Below are 17,685 nucleotides of genomic sequence, written 5' to 3' on the forward strand. Positions count from 1 at the left end.
GGTGGAAAAGGAACATTTTCACTAAAACTGAGGCGCTGGAACCACGCCCCCAGGACACAGGTTGGCCCTGACCCACATGGGTAGGCAGAACTTTGCCTCATGTCAGACCACAGACAGGGCTGATGGTTTTGTAATATTAGTGACTGCTGAACTTCCTGGGGGTGAGCTCACATCTACTTTTCCTCACGCGAGCCAAGCGAAGAAGCCAAAGTCCACCACCAGCCAGGGATCGCAGCTAGGAGAATGAAGAGCTTGTGTGGGAGAGGGGAACTGCCAACGTCCCAGCCTCTCTGAGGAGCCAAGAACCCACAAGTTTTGTAGCCAGGGGTGACTAACAAAGCTACTCGTTTCTCCGAGCTTCACCAGAAAGAAAAACTATTCCCCCTTGCCTCATCCCCAAGGCACTTCCCAAAGCAAACTTCCCTGGGTCCCTAGCTTGGGGAAGGATGGGACATATGAAAATAAAGGCCAGAGCTCCCTCTCCTGGTGCCTCTTGCAAATGCCTCTTTGGCCACAGGGCAGAGAAACAAAAGGGCTCTCCACTCTAACCCATGCTGGCTCTTCCTGGGACCCTGCGGGGTGTTATTACCACTGGTGACACTCAGCATTCTCATTCCCCCTCTCCAGAGCGGCCTCCGCTGCTTCTTTTCCTGTAAGACAGAGGTGATCCAGAGTTGACAAGGGCTCCCATGCACCCTTCCACGGGAAAGGCTGTGGGAAGAATGACTGTTTTAGCTCTCACCAACCCCCACCCGAACGGGACTTGTAAATACTTATGCACTTGAGCAGAATGAAGAGCTGCAAATAGCTTTTCAGGGATGACTTCTGCTTCACCTTGTTCTCCCTATCCATCGTCAGCTGCCCCAGCTCCCTTATTTTTATAATACCTACCTGATATGCTTGAAGCATTTCAAATATAAAAGGACTCAAAAGCAATCAGAAACTGTCCCCATAGACCGTTACCCTGGAGAGTTTTTGATTTGGGGTCTGGATAGGCTTCAGGGTGTCCATGAATCCCACTGAAGTTGTATATAATTTTAGGTATATGTGCATTTTATTGAGGAGAGGGTCCACAGCTTTGATCAAATTCTCAAGAGGGGGACTTCCCTGGTAGCGCAGTTGTTAAGAATCCGCTTGCCAATGCAGGGGACACGGGTTCGAGCCCTGGTCGGGGAACTAAGATCCCACATGCCTCGGAGCAACTAAGCCCATGTGCCACAACTACTGAAGCCTGCGCACCTAGAGCCCGTGCACCACAACAAAGAGTAGCCCCCGCTCGCCGCAACTAGAGAAAGCCTGCGTGCAGCAATGAAGACCCAGTGCAGCCAAACAAATAAACATTGAAAACAAATTCTCAAAAGGATCCATGGTCTAGGAACATTAATCATGGCCCTAGGCCCTCACCAGAGCCAAATGGACTGGAATCTGATCAAAGATGAGTTTCATGTAGTTCTTCCCCAAGTTTTCCAGGCACCCAAACTAACAGAAATCAAGGCCTAAACACATGTAGGCTCTTGACAAGGGTCCCCTAGAATGTCAAGGAGCTGGAGCCCTTCAGATGAGGACCATCACGCCTACACACGGGAAAAGAGAACACTGCAAAATGGGAAATCTGATTAGAACAGAGAGGGCTTCCATAAAAAAAAAGAATGAAATAATGCCACCTGTAGCAACATGAATAGACGTAGAGATTATCATACTAAATGAAGTAAGAGGAAGACAAATATAGTATCACTTATATGTGGAATGTAAAAAAATTATACAAATAGGGACTTACCTGGTGGCACAGTGGTTGGGAATCCACCTGCCAATTCAAGGAACATGGGTTCGAGCCCTGGTCCGGGAAGATCCCACATGCCGCAGAGCAGCTGAGCCAATGCACCACAACTACTGAGCCTGTGTGACACAACTACTGGAGCCCACACACCTAGAGCCTGTGCTCCACAACAAGAGAAGCTGCCGCAATGAGAAGCCCCTGCACCGCAATGAAGAGTGGCCCCCACTTGCTGCAACTAGAGAAAGCCCACACGCAGCAACAAAGACCCAATGCAGCCAATAAATAAATGAATTAAAAAATTTTAAAAAAAAGGTACAAATAAACTTATTTACAAAACAGAAACAGACTCATATAGAAAACAAACTGGTTACCAAAGGGGAAAGAAGGGGGGAGGGATAAATTTGGAATTTGAGACTAACAGATACAGACTACTACATATTAAGCAAACAAGGACCTACTGTATAGCACACGGAACTATATTCAATATCTTGTAATAAACTATAATGGAAAAGAAACTGAAAAAGTATATATATGTATAACTGAATCACTTTGCTGTACATCTGAAACATTGTAAGTCAACTATACTTTAATAAAATTTAAAATTAATAAAATTTTTTAAATGGTGAGGGCTTGGAAAACAGAACAAAAGTAATGGGTTGAGGTGATAGGCTGGCTATTCTGAAATGTTTCCTCATGTTTAAGTGATAGTAATCATGGTATAATTTTGTATATGCAACAAATACATTTAAAGAGAGCAGATGAGAACCCTACATTCCCCTATCCAAAGCAGAAGAACCATACAGCTCCACCACTGAGGGACATTTTCTCTTAGGGGACTTCTCCGCCCCCTTCAAAGCACTATCTCACTAGGAAAATAACGGTGAAGAATGAGGCAAACCAGTTCCCGCTGCCTCCTGGTGGTCCAGCTTCTAGAGAAAGAACAAAATGAAGAACTTTAGGTCCAGCAAGGTTGGTCCTAAAAAGCTAGAATCCCAGAGCAGTCTTCAAAGATACTGCATAGTCCTCTGACCTCCAGGAGGAACAGATTTGTCCAAGGTGCTATACTCAGGAAGCCAGACCAGACCAGTGTGGGCTTTGCTGCTCCTCTAATCACTGCCCCACCTCCACCTGTAGGGTTCATGTTGGCTGTTAGTACACAGAGATGATCAAAAGGGAAAGGAAAGGTGGTTGTTGCTACCAAGAGTGCAAAAAACAGCCCCAAAGGCTGATCAGAATCCTCACCTGAAATTTAAGAGGGGAAGCAGAAACTGTTTTGAAAAGAAAGAAGCAAGCTGTGTACCCTGCATCAGCAGGAGGACTCTCAACCACTGCACCACCAGGGAAGCCCCTCCAGGGACTTTTTTGAAGATCTATATCAAACATTCAACTCAATTGACCTTTCTATATTGGCAGAATTCTATAACTGTTTAGAATAATGATCTTGAGGTACTGTCACTCTACATTATCAAAGATTCAATGTTTGCAGGACTGTACTTATAAAAGTGGGAAAGCAGTTAACTTAACTTTGGATAACTGAACCACAAGATCTGGAAGTCCACTGATGGTGCCTGACTCAAAGGGTGTGTAGGTAGGCAGGACACATCACCTTCCCCATAAAACCAGTCTCTATTTTTAAAGTCCCAGGGTTCTCAATGACCTCATGACAGAGAAGGACAGGCCTTGAACCTGGCACAAGTCAGATGTACCCTACACCCCCAGGTACAGATTTTGACAACAGAGTTGCTAAGTAGACCCCAGGGACTTCTAACCTAGCAGTATCCTCCCAAACTGCTCCTTCTGGGCATTCACCAAACATACTCCACTCATTCTTAAACACCTGCCCCACAGGCTCCATAACTGAAACCAGATTCCTAAGCAACAGCAAAAAAAAACCTCCTCAGATTAAGAAAGGTTGTGCCGTTTGTAGTTGAGGAATGAGAACACAGAACTGTGCTAATATGATACAACTACAATTGGCCTTGGACAACGTGGGGGTTTGGGGCACCGGCCTTCTGCCCAGTCAGAAATCCACATGTAGTTTATAGTTGGGTCCAACCAACCATGGACTGTGGATTGAAAAAAATCCACATATAAGTGGACGTGTGCTGCTCAAACCGCTGTTGTTCAAGGTTCAACTGTACTCCTAAAGTCGTGTATACCCGTGTGACTCAAGCACCATGCCATGCAGAGAAGCAGAGGTTGCTCTCTGTCTCCAGGAGGAAGCAGGGGTCTCTGGGAGCCAGTCTGTCCCAAAGAGTAGTAGAGCCCCAGCTGTACCGACAGCGTGTGTCTTGGTGGCTCCCCTGGGCCCCAAGCTGATGGGCTGGCTCCACCCTCAGAGTCAGTCAGTGGCCTTCCCACCAGGAACCTGTAAGCACTTACCACTTAGGGCATAGGACCTCTTCTCACCCGCCTCCTCAGCAAGCTCACACATGTCACTGTAGGCCCGGGCCAGGCGCCAGAGGAAGTCCTGCTGGTTTCCATGCTGCAAACCAAACAGAGGGATGAGGCCCCCTTCCTCAGCTGCAGAGAACTGGGGCTCGACCTTCTCCCCACACCCTACCTTTGAGTGTGTTATGCACACTGACATCAGGCCACCCCACGTGACCTCTCACCTGCAGTTAGCTGACGACATTATCCCTAGTCAACAGATTGCACAACCCACAGAGTGAGGGCATTCTGGCCTTTTAATACTGTGAGGAAGAAAGGTCAATTCCAACATGTAATGAGGCACAACAACAGAGAAGTCTTGCTAACAATGAAAAATTTGTGAAAATGCCCAAGAAAAAGGAAATTCTAACTTTGGGGGCATTTATAGCCAGGTGAGCATAAATTTTGGCAGTGAACCTGAGAAGGGAATTGTGGTTGAGTGACCTAGTGACCTAACACTTGTCACTTGTGATGAAAACTTTAAATGGGGTAGGCAGCTGTGGCTCTGCCTCAAGGGAAATAAAAGAGGGAAAAACATTCTAGTTCTTTCCACATTTCTCCTTAAGGTGAGAGGAGGAGCTCTTCTGCAGTAGCTCTACAGGAGGCAGCCGACTGCCCTGGGGCTGGCAGCACACAGGGCCGGCGCTCAGCCTCCCAGGAAGAGGATGTACAACCCTGGGTGCAGATGCAGACCTAGCCACCTCACCCTCACTTCCCTTCCCATGTCACCTCGCAGGGTCAGTGACACATTCGCGGGGGGTTAGTGGGGGATGGAGGACTGACAGGCAGTTGGAGCCTCACCGCCAGCTTGTTGTTGAGCAGCAGCTGCAAGCCCTCCCGCTTGCCCTGCTCACTGCCCTGGCGCAGCTCGTCTGCCTGCTGCAGGAGGGCCAGCACATCTTCTGGGCCAGGGGAGCCACCAGCCTCCAGGGCTTCAGGCGCCGGGCCTGAAGCCACCTCCAGGTCCAGAGAATCCTTTCTCCCCATCTTCACGGTCTCACAGCTCACTTCATCTTCCCCGTCGTCATCACTCTCCCTTTCAGAGTCCCGCTCATAGTCAGACTCAGCGTTGGCTGTTGTGTAACTGTGGCAGAGAAATGTAAGTGACAAGGTCAAGGGAGGGATTCCTTAGCCTCAGATCCCTGGGGTCTTGCCTCCACCCACAAAGAGGCACTCTCCACGGCACTGTTGTCCAAAGCACCAACTAAGAACCGTTCCCCTCCACTTAGGGGCAGGAATTAGTCCTTGAGAGAAAGCTTCCTATGGGAGGTATGGGCTGGGGCCCTGTGACAGTCAGAGGCCAGTATGAGAATCCCCTGCTTAGCTACCACCAAGTCTGCCAGAAAACAGACAAAAAGAGAAAGCCTAGAAAGGTACGTACCAAAATGGCAGTAGATCTCGCAGGGTCAAGGAATTAATTTTTCCCCCTATACTTCAGTATTAGATATGATTGCTTTACTGAGCATGTATTCTTCTTATAAATAAAGAAATAAAAGTTTAAGATAAAAAACCTTAAGATGGTGGAACGAGGGGAAGATGGCAGAAGAGTAAGACGTGGAGATCACCTTCCTCCCCACAGATACACCAGAAATACATCTACACGTGGAACAACTCCTACAGAACACCTACTGAACGCTGGCAGAAGACCTCAGACCTCCCAAAAGGCAAGAAACTCCCCACCTACCTGGGTAGGGCAAAAGAAAAAAAAGAAAAAACAGAGACAAAAGAATAGGGACGGGACCTGCACCAGTGGGAGGGAGCTGTGAAGGAGGAAAGGTTTCCACACACTAGGAAGCCCCTTCGCAGGCAGAGACTGCGGGTGGCTGGCGAGGGGGAGCTTCGCAGCCGCGGAGGAGAGCGCAGCAACAGGGGTGCGGAGGTCAAAGCGGAGGGATTCCCGCACAGAGGATCGGTGCCGACCGGCACTCACCAGCCCGAGAGGCTTGTCTGCTCACCCGCCAGGGCGGGCGGGGCTGCGAGCTGAGGCTCCGGCTTTGGTCAGAGCGCAGGGAGAGGACTGGGGTTGGCGGCGTGAACACAGCCTGCAGGGGTTAGTGCACCACGGCTAGCCGGGAGGGAGTCCAGGAAAAGGTCTGGAGCTGCCGAAGAGGCAAGAGACTTTTTCTTCCCTCTTTGTTTCCTGGTGCACGAGGAGAGGGGATTAACAGCACTGCTTAAAGGAGCTCCAGGGACGGGCACGAGCCACAGCTAAAGGCGCGGACCCCAGAGATGGGCAGGAGACGCTAAGCCTGCTGCTGCCACCGCCAAGAAGCCTGTGTGCGAGCACAGGTCACTATCCACACCCCCCTTCCGGGAGCCTGTGCAGCCCGCCACTGCCAGGGTCCCGGGATCCAGGGACAACTTCCCCGGGAGAACGCACGGTGCGCCTCAGGCTTGTGCCACGTCACGCCGGCCTCTGCCGCCGCAGGACACTGGTCCACAAGAGACCTTCCAGCTCCACCTAATATCAAATGGCAAAAATCTCCCAGAGATCTCCATCTTAACGCCAGCACCCAACTTCACTCAACGACCAGCAAGCTACAGTGCTGGACACCCTATGCCAAACAACTAGCAAAACAGGAACACAACACCACCCATTAGCAGAGAGGATGTCTAAAATAATAAGTCCACAGACACCCCAAAACACACCACCAGACGTGGACCTGCCCACCAGAGAGACAAGATCCAGCCTCATCCATCAGAACACAAGCACTAGTCCCCTCCACCAGGAAGCCTACACAACCCACTGAACCAACCTCAGCCACTGGGGACAGACACCAAAAACAACGGGAACTACGAACCTGCAGCCTGCAAAAAGGAGACCCCAAACACAGTAAGAAAAGCAAAATGAGAAGACAGAAAAACATACAACAGATGAAGGAGCAAGATAAAAACCCACCAGACCTAACAAATGAAGAGGAAATAGGCAGTCTACCTGAAAAAGAATTCAGAATGATAGTAAAGATGATCCAAAATCTTGGAAATAGAATAGACAAAATGCAACAAACATTTAACAAGGACCTAGAAGAACTAAAGATGAAACAAACAACAATGAACAACACAATAAATGAAATGAAAAATACTCTAGATGGGATCAAGAGCAGAATAACTGAGACAGAAGAACGGATAAGTGACCTGGAAGATAAAATAGTGGAAATAACTACTGCAGAGCAGAATAAAGAGAAAAGAATGAAAAGAACTGAGGACAGTCTCAGAGACATCTGGGACAACATTAAACACACCAACATTCGAATTATAGGGGTTCCAGAAGAAGAGAAAAAGAAAGGGACTGAAAAATATTAGAAGAGATTATAGTTGAAAACTTCCCTAATATGGGAAAGGAAATAGTTAATCAAGTCCAGGCAGCACAGAGAGTCCCATACAGGATAAATCCAAGGAGAAATATGCCAAGACACATATTAATCAAACTGTCAAAAATTAAATACAAAGAAAACATATTAAAAGCAGCAAGGGAAAAACAACAAATAACACACAAGGGAATCCCCAGAAGGTTAAGAGCTGATCTTTCAGCAGAAACTCTGCAAGCCAGAAGGGAGTGGCAGGACATATTTAAAGTGATGAAGGAGAAAAACCTGCAACCAAGATTACTCTACCCAGCAAGGATCTCATTCAGATTTGATGGGGAAATTAAAACCTTTACAGACAAGCAAAAGCTGAGAGAGTTCAGCACCACCAAACCAGCTCTACAACAACTGCTAAAGGAACTTCTCTAGGCAAAAAACACAAAAGAAGGAAAGGACCTACAATAACGAACCCAAAACAATTAAGAAAATGGGAATAGGAACACAGATATCGATAATTACCTTAAATGTAAATGGACTAAATGCTCCCACCAAAAGACACAGATTGGCTGAATGGATACAAAAACAAGACCCATATATATGCTGTCTACAAGAGACCCACCTCAGACCTAGAGACACATACAGACTGAAAGTAAGGGGATGGAAAAAGATATCCCATGCTAATGGAAACCAAAAGAAATTGGAGAATTGCTACTGGAGTAGCAATTCTCATATCAGACAAAATAGACTTTAAAATAAAGACTATTACAAGAGACAAAGAAGGACACTACAGAATGATCAAGGGATCGATCCAAGAAGAAGATATAACAATTGTAAATATTTATACACCCAACATAGGAGCACCTCAATATATAAGGCAAATACTGGACTTCCGGGAAGACGGTGGAAGAGTAAGACGCGGAGATCACCTTCCTCCCCACAGATACACCAGAAATACATCTACGCGTGGAACAACTCCTAAGGAGCACATACTGAACGCTGGCAGAAGACCTCAGACCTCCCAAAAGGCAAGGAACCCCCCACGTACCTGGTTAGGGCAAAAGAAAAAACTAAACAGAGACAAAAGGATAGGGACGGGTCCTGCACCAGCGGGAGAGAGCTGTGAAGGAGGAAAAGTGTCCACACACTAGGAAGCTCCTTCACGGGCGGAGACTTCGGGTGGCGGAGTGGGGGAGCTTGGGAGCCGCGGAGGAGAGCACAGCAACAGGGGGGCGGAGGACAAAGCGGAGAGATTCCAGCGCAGAGGATCTGCCGACCAGCACTCACCAGCCGAGAGGCTTGTCTGCTCGCCCGCCGGGGCGGGCGGGGCTGGGAGCTGAGGCTCCGGCTTCTGTCGGAGCACCGGGAGAGGACTGAGGTTGGCAGTGTGAACACAGCCTGCAGGGCGTTGGTGCACCGCGGCTAGCCGGGAGGGAGTCCGGGGAAAAGTCTGGAGCTGCCGAAGAGGCAAGAGACTTTTTCTTCCCTCTTTGTTTCCTGGTGCACGAGGAGAGGGGATTAAGAACGCTGCTTAAGAGAGCTCCAGAGACGGGCGCGAGCCGCGGCTAAAAGTGCGGAGCCCAGAGACAGACATGAGACGCTAAGGCCGCTGCTGCCGCCACCAAGAAGCCTGTGTGCGAACACAGGTCACTATCCACACCCCCTTCCGGGGAGCCTGTGCAGCCCACCACTGCCAGGGTCCCGGGATCCAGGGACAACTCCCCCGGGAGAACGCACGGCGCCCCTCAGGCTAGCAACGTCACGCCGGCCTCTGCCGCTGCAGGCCCGCCCCACACTCCGTGACCCTCCCTACCCCCCGGCCTGAGTGAGCCAGAGCCTCCGAATCAGCGGCTCCTTTAACCCTGTCCTGTCTGAGCAAGGAACAGACGCCCTCCGGCGACCTACACGCACAGGCGGGGCCAAATCCAAAGCTGAGCCCCTGGGAACTGTGAGAACAAAGAAGAGAAAGGGAAATCTCTCCCAGCACCCTCAGAAGCAGCGGATTAAAGCTCCACAATCAACTTGATGTACCCTGCATCTGTGGAATACATGAATAGACAATGAATCATCCCAAATTAAGGAGCCCTGTGGATGAAAGGCTCTTGGTGCTGCAGCCAGGAGTCAGTGCTGTGCCTCTGAGCTGGGAGAGCCAACTTCAGGACACTGGTCCACAAGAGGCCTCCCAGCTGCACATAATATCAAACAGCGAAAATCTCCCAGAGATCTCCATCTCAATGCCAGCACCCAGCTTCACTCAACGACCAGCAAGCTACAGTGCTGGACATCCTATGCCAAACAACTAGCAAGACAGGAACACAACCCCACCCATTAGCAGAGAGGCTGCACAAAATCATAGTAAGTCTACAGACACCCCAAAACACACCACCAGACGTGGACCTGCCCACCAAAGAGACAAGATCCAGCCTCATCCACCAGAACACAGGCACTAGTACCCTCCACCAGGAAGCCTACACAACCCACTGAACCAACCTCAGCCACTGGGGACAGACACAAAAAAACAACAGGAACGACGAACCTGCAGCCTGCAAAAAGGAGACCCCAAACACAGTAAGAAAAGCAAAATGAAAAGACAGAAAAACACACAGCAGATGAAGGAGCAAGATAAAAACCCACCAGACCTAACAAATGAAGAGGAAATAGGCAGTCTACCTGAAAAAGAATTCAGAATAATGATAGTAAAGATGATCCAAAATCTTGGAAATAGAATAGACAAAATGCAAGAATCAGTTAACAAGGACCTAGAAGAACTAAAGATGAAACAAACAATGATGAACAACACAATAAATGAAATGAAAAATACTCTAGATGGGATCAAGAGCAGAATAACTGAGGCAGAAGAACGGATAAGTGACCTGGAAGATAAAATAGTGGAAATAACTACTGCAGAGCAGAATAAAGAGAAAAGAATGAAAAGAACTGAGGACAGTCTCAGAGACATCTGGGACAACATTAAACGCAGCAACATTCGAATTATAGGGGTTCCAGAAGAAGAAGAGAAAAAGAAAGGGACTGAGAAAATATTTGAAGAGATTATAGTTGAAAACTTCCCTAATATGGGAAAGGAAATAGTTAATCAAGTCCAGGAAGCACAGAGAGTCCCATACAGGATAAATCCAAGGAGAAATACGCCAAGACACATATTAATCAAACTTTCAAAAATTAAATACAAAGAAAACATATTAAAAGCAGCAAGGGAAAAACAACAAATAACACACAAGGGAATCCCCATAAGGTTAACAGCTGATCTTTCAGCAGAAACTCTGCAAGCCAGAAGGGAGTGGCAGGACATACTGAAAGTGATGAAGGAGAAAAACCTGCAACCAAGATTACTCTACCCAGCAAGGATCTCATTCAGATTTGATGGAGAAATTAAAACCTTTACAGACAAGCAAAAGCTGAGAGAGTTCAGCACCACCAAACCAGCTCTACAACAACTGCTAAAGGAACTTCTCTAGGCAAGAAACACAAAAGAAGGAAAAGACCTACAATAATGAACCCAAAACAATTAAGAAAATGGGAATGGGAACACACATATCGATAATTACCTTACATGTAAATGGACTAAATGCTCCCACGAAAAGACACAGATTGGCTGAATGGATACAAAAACAAGACGCATATATTTGCTGTCTACAAGAGACCCACTTCAGACCTAGAGACACATACAGACTGAAAGTAAGGGGATGGAAAAAGGTATTTCATGCAAATGGAAACCAAAAGAAACCTGGAGTAGCAATTCCCATATCAGACAAAATAGACTTTAAAACAAAGACTATTAGAAGAGACAAAGAAGGACACTACAGAATGATCAAGGGATCGATCCAAGAAGAAGATATAACAATTGTAAATATTTATGCACGCAACATAGGAGCACCTCAATACATAAGGCAAATACTGACAGCCATAAAAGGGGAAATCGACAGTAACACATTCATAGTAGGGGACTTTAACACCCCACTTTCACCAATGGACAGATCATCCAGAATGAAAATAAATAAGGAAACACAAGCTTTAAATGATACATTAAACAAGATGGACTTAATTGATATTTATAGGACATTCCATCCAAAAACAACAGAATACACATTTTTCTCAAGTGCTCATGGAACATTCTCCAGGATAGATCATATCTTGGGTCACAAATCAAGCCTTGGTAAATTTAAGAAAATTGAAATTGTATCAAGTATCTTTTCCGACCACAACGCTATGAGACTCGATATCAATTACAGGAAAAGATCTGTAAAAAATACAAACACATGGAGGCTAAACAATACACTACTTAATAACAAAGTGATCACTGAAGAAATCAAAGAGGAAATCAAAAAATACCTAGAAACAAATGACAATGGAGACATGATGACTCAAAATCTATGGGATGCAGCAAAAGCAGTTCTAAGAAGGAAGTTTATAGCAATACAATCCTACCTTAAGAAACAGGAAACATCTCGAATAAACAACCTAACCTTGCACCTAAAGCAATTAGAGAAAGAAGAACAAAAAAACCCGAAAGTTAGCAGAAGGAAAGAAATCATAAAAATCAGATCAGAAATAAATGAAAAAGAAATGAAGGAAACGATAGCAAAGATCAATAAAACTAAAAGCTGGTTCTTTGAAAGGATAAACAAAATTGATAAACCATTAGCCAGACTCATCAAGAAAAAAAGGGAGAAGACTCAAATCAATAGAATTAGAAATGAAAACGGAGAAGTAACAACTGACACTGCAGAAATACAAAAGATCATGAGAGATTACTACAAGCAACTCTATGCCAATAAAATGGACAACCTGGAAGAAATGGACAAATTCTTAGAAAGGCACAACCTGCCAAGACTGAATCAGGAAGAAATAGAAAATATGAACAGACCAATCACAAGCACTGAAATTGAAACTGTGATTAAAAATCTTCCAACAAGCAAAAGCCCAGGACCAGATGGCTTCACAGGCGAATTCTATCAAACATTTAGAGAAGAGCTAACACCTATCCTTCTCAGACTCTTCCAAAATATAGCAGAGGGAGGAACACTCCCCAACTCATTCTACGAGGCCACCATCACCCTGATACCAAAACCAGACAAGGATGTCACAAAGAAAGAAAACTACAGGCCAATATCACTGATGAACATAGATGCAAAGATCCTCAACAAAATACTAGCAAACAGAATCCAACAGCACATTAAACGGATCATACACCATGATCAAGTGGGGTTTATTCCAGGTATGCAAGGATTCTTCAATATACGCAAATCAATCAACGTGATACACCATATTAACAAATTGAAGGAGAAAAACCATATGATCATCTCAATAGATGCAGAGAAAGCTTTTGACAAAATTCAACACCCATTTATGATAAAAACCCTGCAGAAAGTAGGCATAGTGGGAACTTTCCTCAACATAATAAAGGCCATATATGACAAACCCACAGCCAACATCATCCTCAATGGTGAAAAACTGAAAGCATTTCCACTAAGATCAGGAACAAGACAAGGTTGCCCACTCTCACCACTCTTATTCAACATAGTTTTGGAAGTTTTAGCCACAGCAATCAGAGAAGAAAAGGAAATAAAAGGAATCCAAATCGGAAAAGAAGAAGTAAAGCTGTCACTGTTTCCAGATGACATGATACTATACATAGAGAATCCTAAAGATGCTACCAGAAAACTACTAGAGCTAATCAATGAATTTGGTAAAGCAGCAGGATACAAAATTAATGCACAGAAATCTCTGGCATTCCTATACACTAATGATGAAAAATCTGAAAGTGAAATCAAGAAAACACTCCCATTTACCATTGCAACAAAAAGAATAAAATATCTAGGAATAAACCTACCTAAGGAACAAAAGACCTGTATGCAGAAAATTATAAGACACTGATGAAAGAAATTAAAGATGATACAAATAGATGGAGAGATATACCACGTTCTTGGATTGGAAGAATCAACATTGTGAAAATGACTCTACTACCCAAAGCAATCTACAGATTCAATGCAATCCCTATCAAACTACCACTGGCCTTTTTCACAGAACTAGAACAAAAAATTTCACAATTTGTATGGAAACACAAAAGACCCCGAATAGCCAAAGCAATCTTGAGAACGAAAAATGGAGCTGGAGGAATCAGGCTTCCTGACTTCAGACTATACTACAAAGCTACAGTAATCAAGACAGTATGGTACTGACACAAAAACAGAAATATAGATCAATGGAACAGGATAGAAAGCCCAGAGATAAACCCACGCACATATGGTCACCTTATCTTTGACAAAGGAGGCAGGAATGTACAGTGGAGAAAGGACAGCCTATTCAATAAGTGGTGCTGGGAAAACTGGACAGCTACATGTAAAAGTATGAGATTAGATCACTCCCTAACACCATACACAAAAATAAGCTCAAAATGGATTAAAGACCTAAATGTAAGGCCAGAAACTATCAAACTCTTAGAGGAAAACATAGGCAGGACACTCTATGACATAAATCACAGCAAGGTCCTTTTTGACCCAACTCCTAGAGAAATGGAAATAAAAACAAAAATAAACAAATGGGACCTAATGAAACTTAAAAGCTTTTGCGCAGCAAAGGAAACCATAAACAAGACCAAAAGACAACCCTCAGAATGGGAGAAAATATTTGCAAATGAAGCAACTGACAAAGGATTAATCTCCAAAATTTATAAGCAGCTCTTGCAGCTTAATAACAAAAAAACAAACAACCCAATCCAAAAATGGGCAGAAGACCTAAAGAGACATTTCTCCAAAGAAGATATACAGAGTGCCAACAAACACATGAAAGAATGCTCAACATCACTAATCATTAGAGAAATGCAAATCAAAACTACAATGAGATATCATCTCACACCAGTCAGAATGGCCATCATCAAAAAATCTAGAAACAATAAATGCTGGAGAGGGTGTGGAGAAAAGGGAACCCTCTTGCACTGTACACTGTTGGTGGGAATGTAAATTGATACAGCCACTGTGGAGAACAGTATGGAGGTTCCTTAAAAAGCTACAAATAGAACTACCATATGACCCAGCAATCCCACTACTGGGCATATACCCTGAGAAAACCATAATTCAAAAAGAGTCATGTACCAAAATGTTCATTGCAGCTCTATTTACAATAGCCCAGAGATGGAAACAACCTAAGTGCCCATCATCGGATGAATGGATAAAGAAGATGTGGCACATATACACAATGGAATATTACTCAGCCATAAAAAGAAACGAAATTGAGCTATTTGTAATGAGGTGGATAGACCTAGAGTTTGTCATACAGAGTGAAGTAAGTCAGAAAGAGAGAGACAAATACCGTATGCTAACACATATATATGGAATTTAAGAAAAAAAATGTCATGAAAAACCTAGGGGTGAAACAGGAATAAAGACACAGACTTACCAGAGAATGGACTTGAGGCTATGGGGAGGGGGAAGGGTAAACGGTGACAAAGCGAGAAAGAGGCATGGACATATATACACTACCAAACGTAAGGTAGATAGCTAGTGGGAAGCAGCCGCATAGCACAGGGAGATCAGCTCGGTGCTTTGTGACCGCCTGGAGGGGTGGGATAGGGAGGGTGGGAGGGAGGGAGACGCAAGCGGCAAGAGATATGGGTACATATGTATATATATAACTGATTCATTTTGTTGTGAAGCTGAAACTAACATACCATTGTAAAGCAATTATACTCCAATAAAGATGTTAAAAAAAAAAAGGCAAATACTAACAGCCATAAGACGGGAAATCGACAGTAACACATTCATAGTAGGGGACTTTAACACCCCACTTTCACCAATGGACAGATCATCCAAAATGAAAATAAATAAGGAAACACAAGCTTTAAATGATACATTAAACAAGATGGACTTAATTGATATTTATAGGACACTCCATCCAAAAACAACAGAATACACATTTTTCTCAAGTGCTCATGGAACATTCTCCAGGATAGATCATATCTTGGGTCACAAATCAAGCCTTGGTAAATTTAAGAAAATTGAAATTGTATCAAGTATCTTTTCCGACCACAACGCTATGAGACTCGATATCGATTACAGGAAAAGATCTGTAAAAAATACAAACACATGGAGGCTAAACAATACACTACTTAATAACAAAGTGATCACTGAAGAAATAAAAGAGGAAATCAAAAAATACCTAGAAATAAATGAAAAAGAAATGAAGGAAATGATAGCAAAGATCAATAACACTAAAAGCTGGTTCTTTGAGAAGATAAACAAAATTGATAAACCATTAGCCAGACTCATCAAGAAAAAAAGGGAGAAGACTCAAATCAATAGAATTAGAAATGAAAACGGAGAAGTAACAACTGACACTGCAGAAATACAAAAGATCATGGGAGTACTACAAGCAACTCTATGCCAATAAAATGGACAACCTGGAAGAAATGGACAAATTCTTAGAAATGCACAACCTGCCAAGACTGAATCAGGAAGAAACAGAAAATATGAACAGACCAATCACAAGCACTGAAATTGAAACTGTGATTAAAAATCTTCCAACAAGCAAAAGCCCAGGACCAGATGGCTTCACAGGCGAATTCTATCAAACATTTAGAGAAGAGCTAACATCTATCCTTCTCAAACTCTTCCAAAATATAGCAGAGAGAAGAACACTCCCAAATTCATTCTACGAGGCCACCATCACCTTGATACCAAAACCAGACAAGGATGTCACAAAGAAAGAAAACTACAGGCCAATATCACTGATGAACATAGATGCAAAAATCCTCAACAAAATACTAGCAAACAGAATCCAACAGCACATTAAAAGGATCATACACCATGATCAAGTGGGGTTTATACCAGGAATGCAAGGATTCTTCAATATACGCAAATCAATGTGATAAACCATAATAACAAATTGAAGGAGAAAAACCATATGATCATCTCAATAGATGCAGAGAAAGCTTTTGACAAAATTCAACACCCATTTATGATAAAAACCCTGCAGAAAGTAGGCACAGAGGAAACTTTCCTCAACATAATAAAGGCCATATATGACAAACCCACAGCCAACATCATCCTCAATGGTGAGAAACTGAAAGCATTTCCACTAAGATCAGGAACAAGACAAGGTTGCCCACTCTCACCACTCTTATTCAACATAGTTTTGGAAGTTTTAGCCACAGCAATCAGAGAAGAAAAGGAAATAAAAGGAATCCAAATCGGAAAAGAAGAAGTAAAGCTGTCACTGTTTCCAGATGACATGATACTATACATAGAGAATCCTAAAGATGCTACCAGAAAACTACTAGAGCTAATCAATGAATATGGTAAAGTTGCAGGATACAAAATTAATGCACAGAAATCTCTGGCATTCCTATACACTAATGATGAAAAACCTGAAAGTGAAATCAAGAAAACACTCCCATTTACCATTGCAACAAAAAGAATAAAATATCTAGGAATAAACCTACCTAAGGAGACAAAAGATCTGGATGCAGAAAATTATAAGACACTGATGAAAGAAATTAAAGATGATACAAATAGATGGAGAGATATACCATGTTCTTGGATTGGAAGAATCAACATTGTGAAAATGACTCTACTACCCAAAGCAATCTACAGATTCAATGCAATCCCTATCAAACTACCACTGGCATGTTTCACAGAACTAGAACAAAAAATTTCACAATTTGTATGGAAACACAAAAGACCCCGAATAGCCAAAGCAATCGTGAGAATGAAAAACGGAGCTGGAGGAATCAGGCTCCCTGACTTCAGACTATACTACAAAGCTACAGTAATCAAGACAGTATGGTACTGACACAAAAACAGAAATATAGATCAATGGAACAGGATAGAAAGCCCAGAGATAAACCCACGCACATATGGTCACCTTATCTTTGATAAAGGAGGCAGGAATGTACAGTGGAGAAAGGACAGCCTCTTCAATAAGTGGTGCTGGGAAAACTGGACAGGTACATGTAAAAGTATGAGATTAGATCACTCCCTAACACCATACACAAAAGTAAGCTCAAAATGGTTTAAAGACCTAAATATAAGGCCAGAAACTATCAAACTCTTAGAGGAAAACATAGGCAGGACACTCTACGACATAAATCACAGCAAGATCCTTTATGACCCACCTCCTAGAGAAATGGAAATAAAAACAAAAATAAACAAATGGGACCTA

The 17,685-nt window shown here is 43.9% G+C and overlaps 1 protein-coding gene across 2 annotated transcripts in view; it reads right to left on the bottom strand.

Moving 5' to 3' along the window:
• RMDN3 (regulator of microtubule dynamics 3) overlaps positions 1-17,685 on the bottom strand; it is a 31,020-nt gene that overhangs the window by 3,213 nt on the left and 10,122 nt on the right. For both annotated transcript variants that reach the window (XM_019935299.3, XM_033851478.2), the window contains exons 5-7: positions 5,009-5,291; positions 4,160-4,262; positions 590-650 (exon numbers count right to left, since the gene is read on the bottom strand). In XM_019935299.3, coding sequence (XP_019790858.2) covers positions 590-650; positions 4,160-4,262; positions 5,009-5,291 — 447 coding nt within the window. The remainder of the gene's footprint in view (positions 1-589; positions 651-4,159; positions 4,263-5,008; positions 5,292-17,685) is intronic.

This window comes from Tursiops truncatus, chromosome 2 (genome assembly GCF_011762595.2).
Source record: "Tursiops truncatus isolate mTurTru1 chromosome 2, mTurTru1.mat.Y, whole genome shotgun sequence".
NCBI lineage: Eukaryota > Metazoa > Chordata > Mammalia > Artiodactyla > Delphinidae > Tursiops > Tursiops truncatus.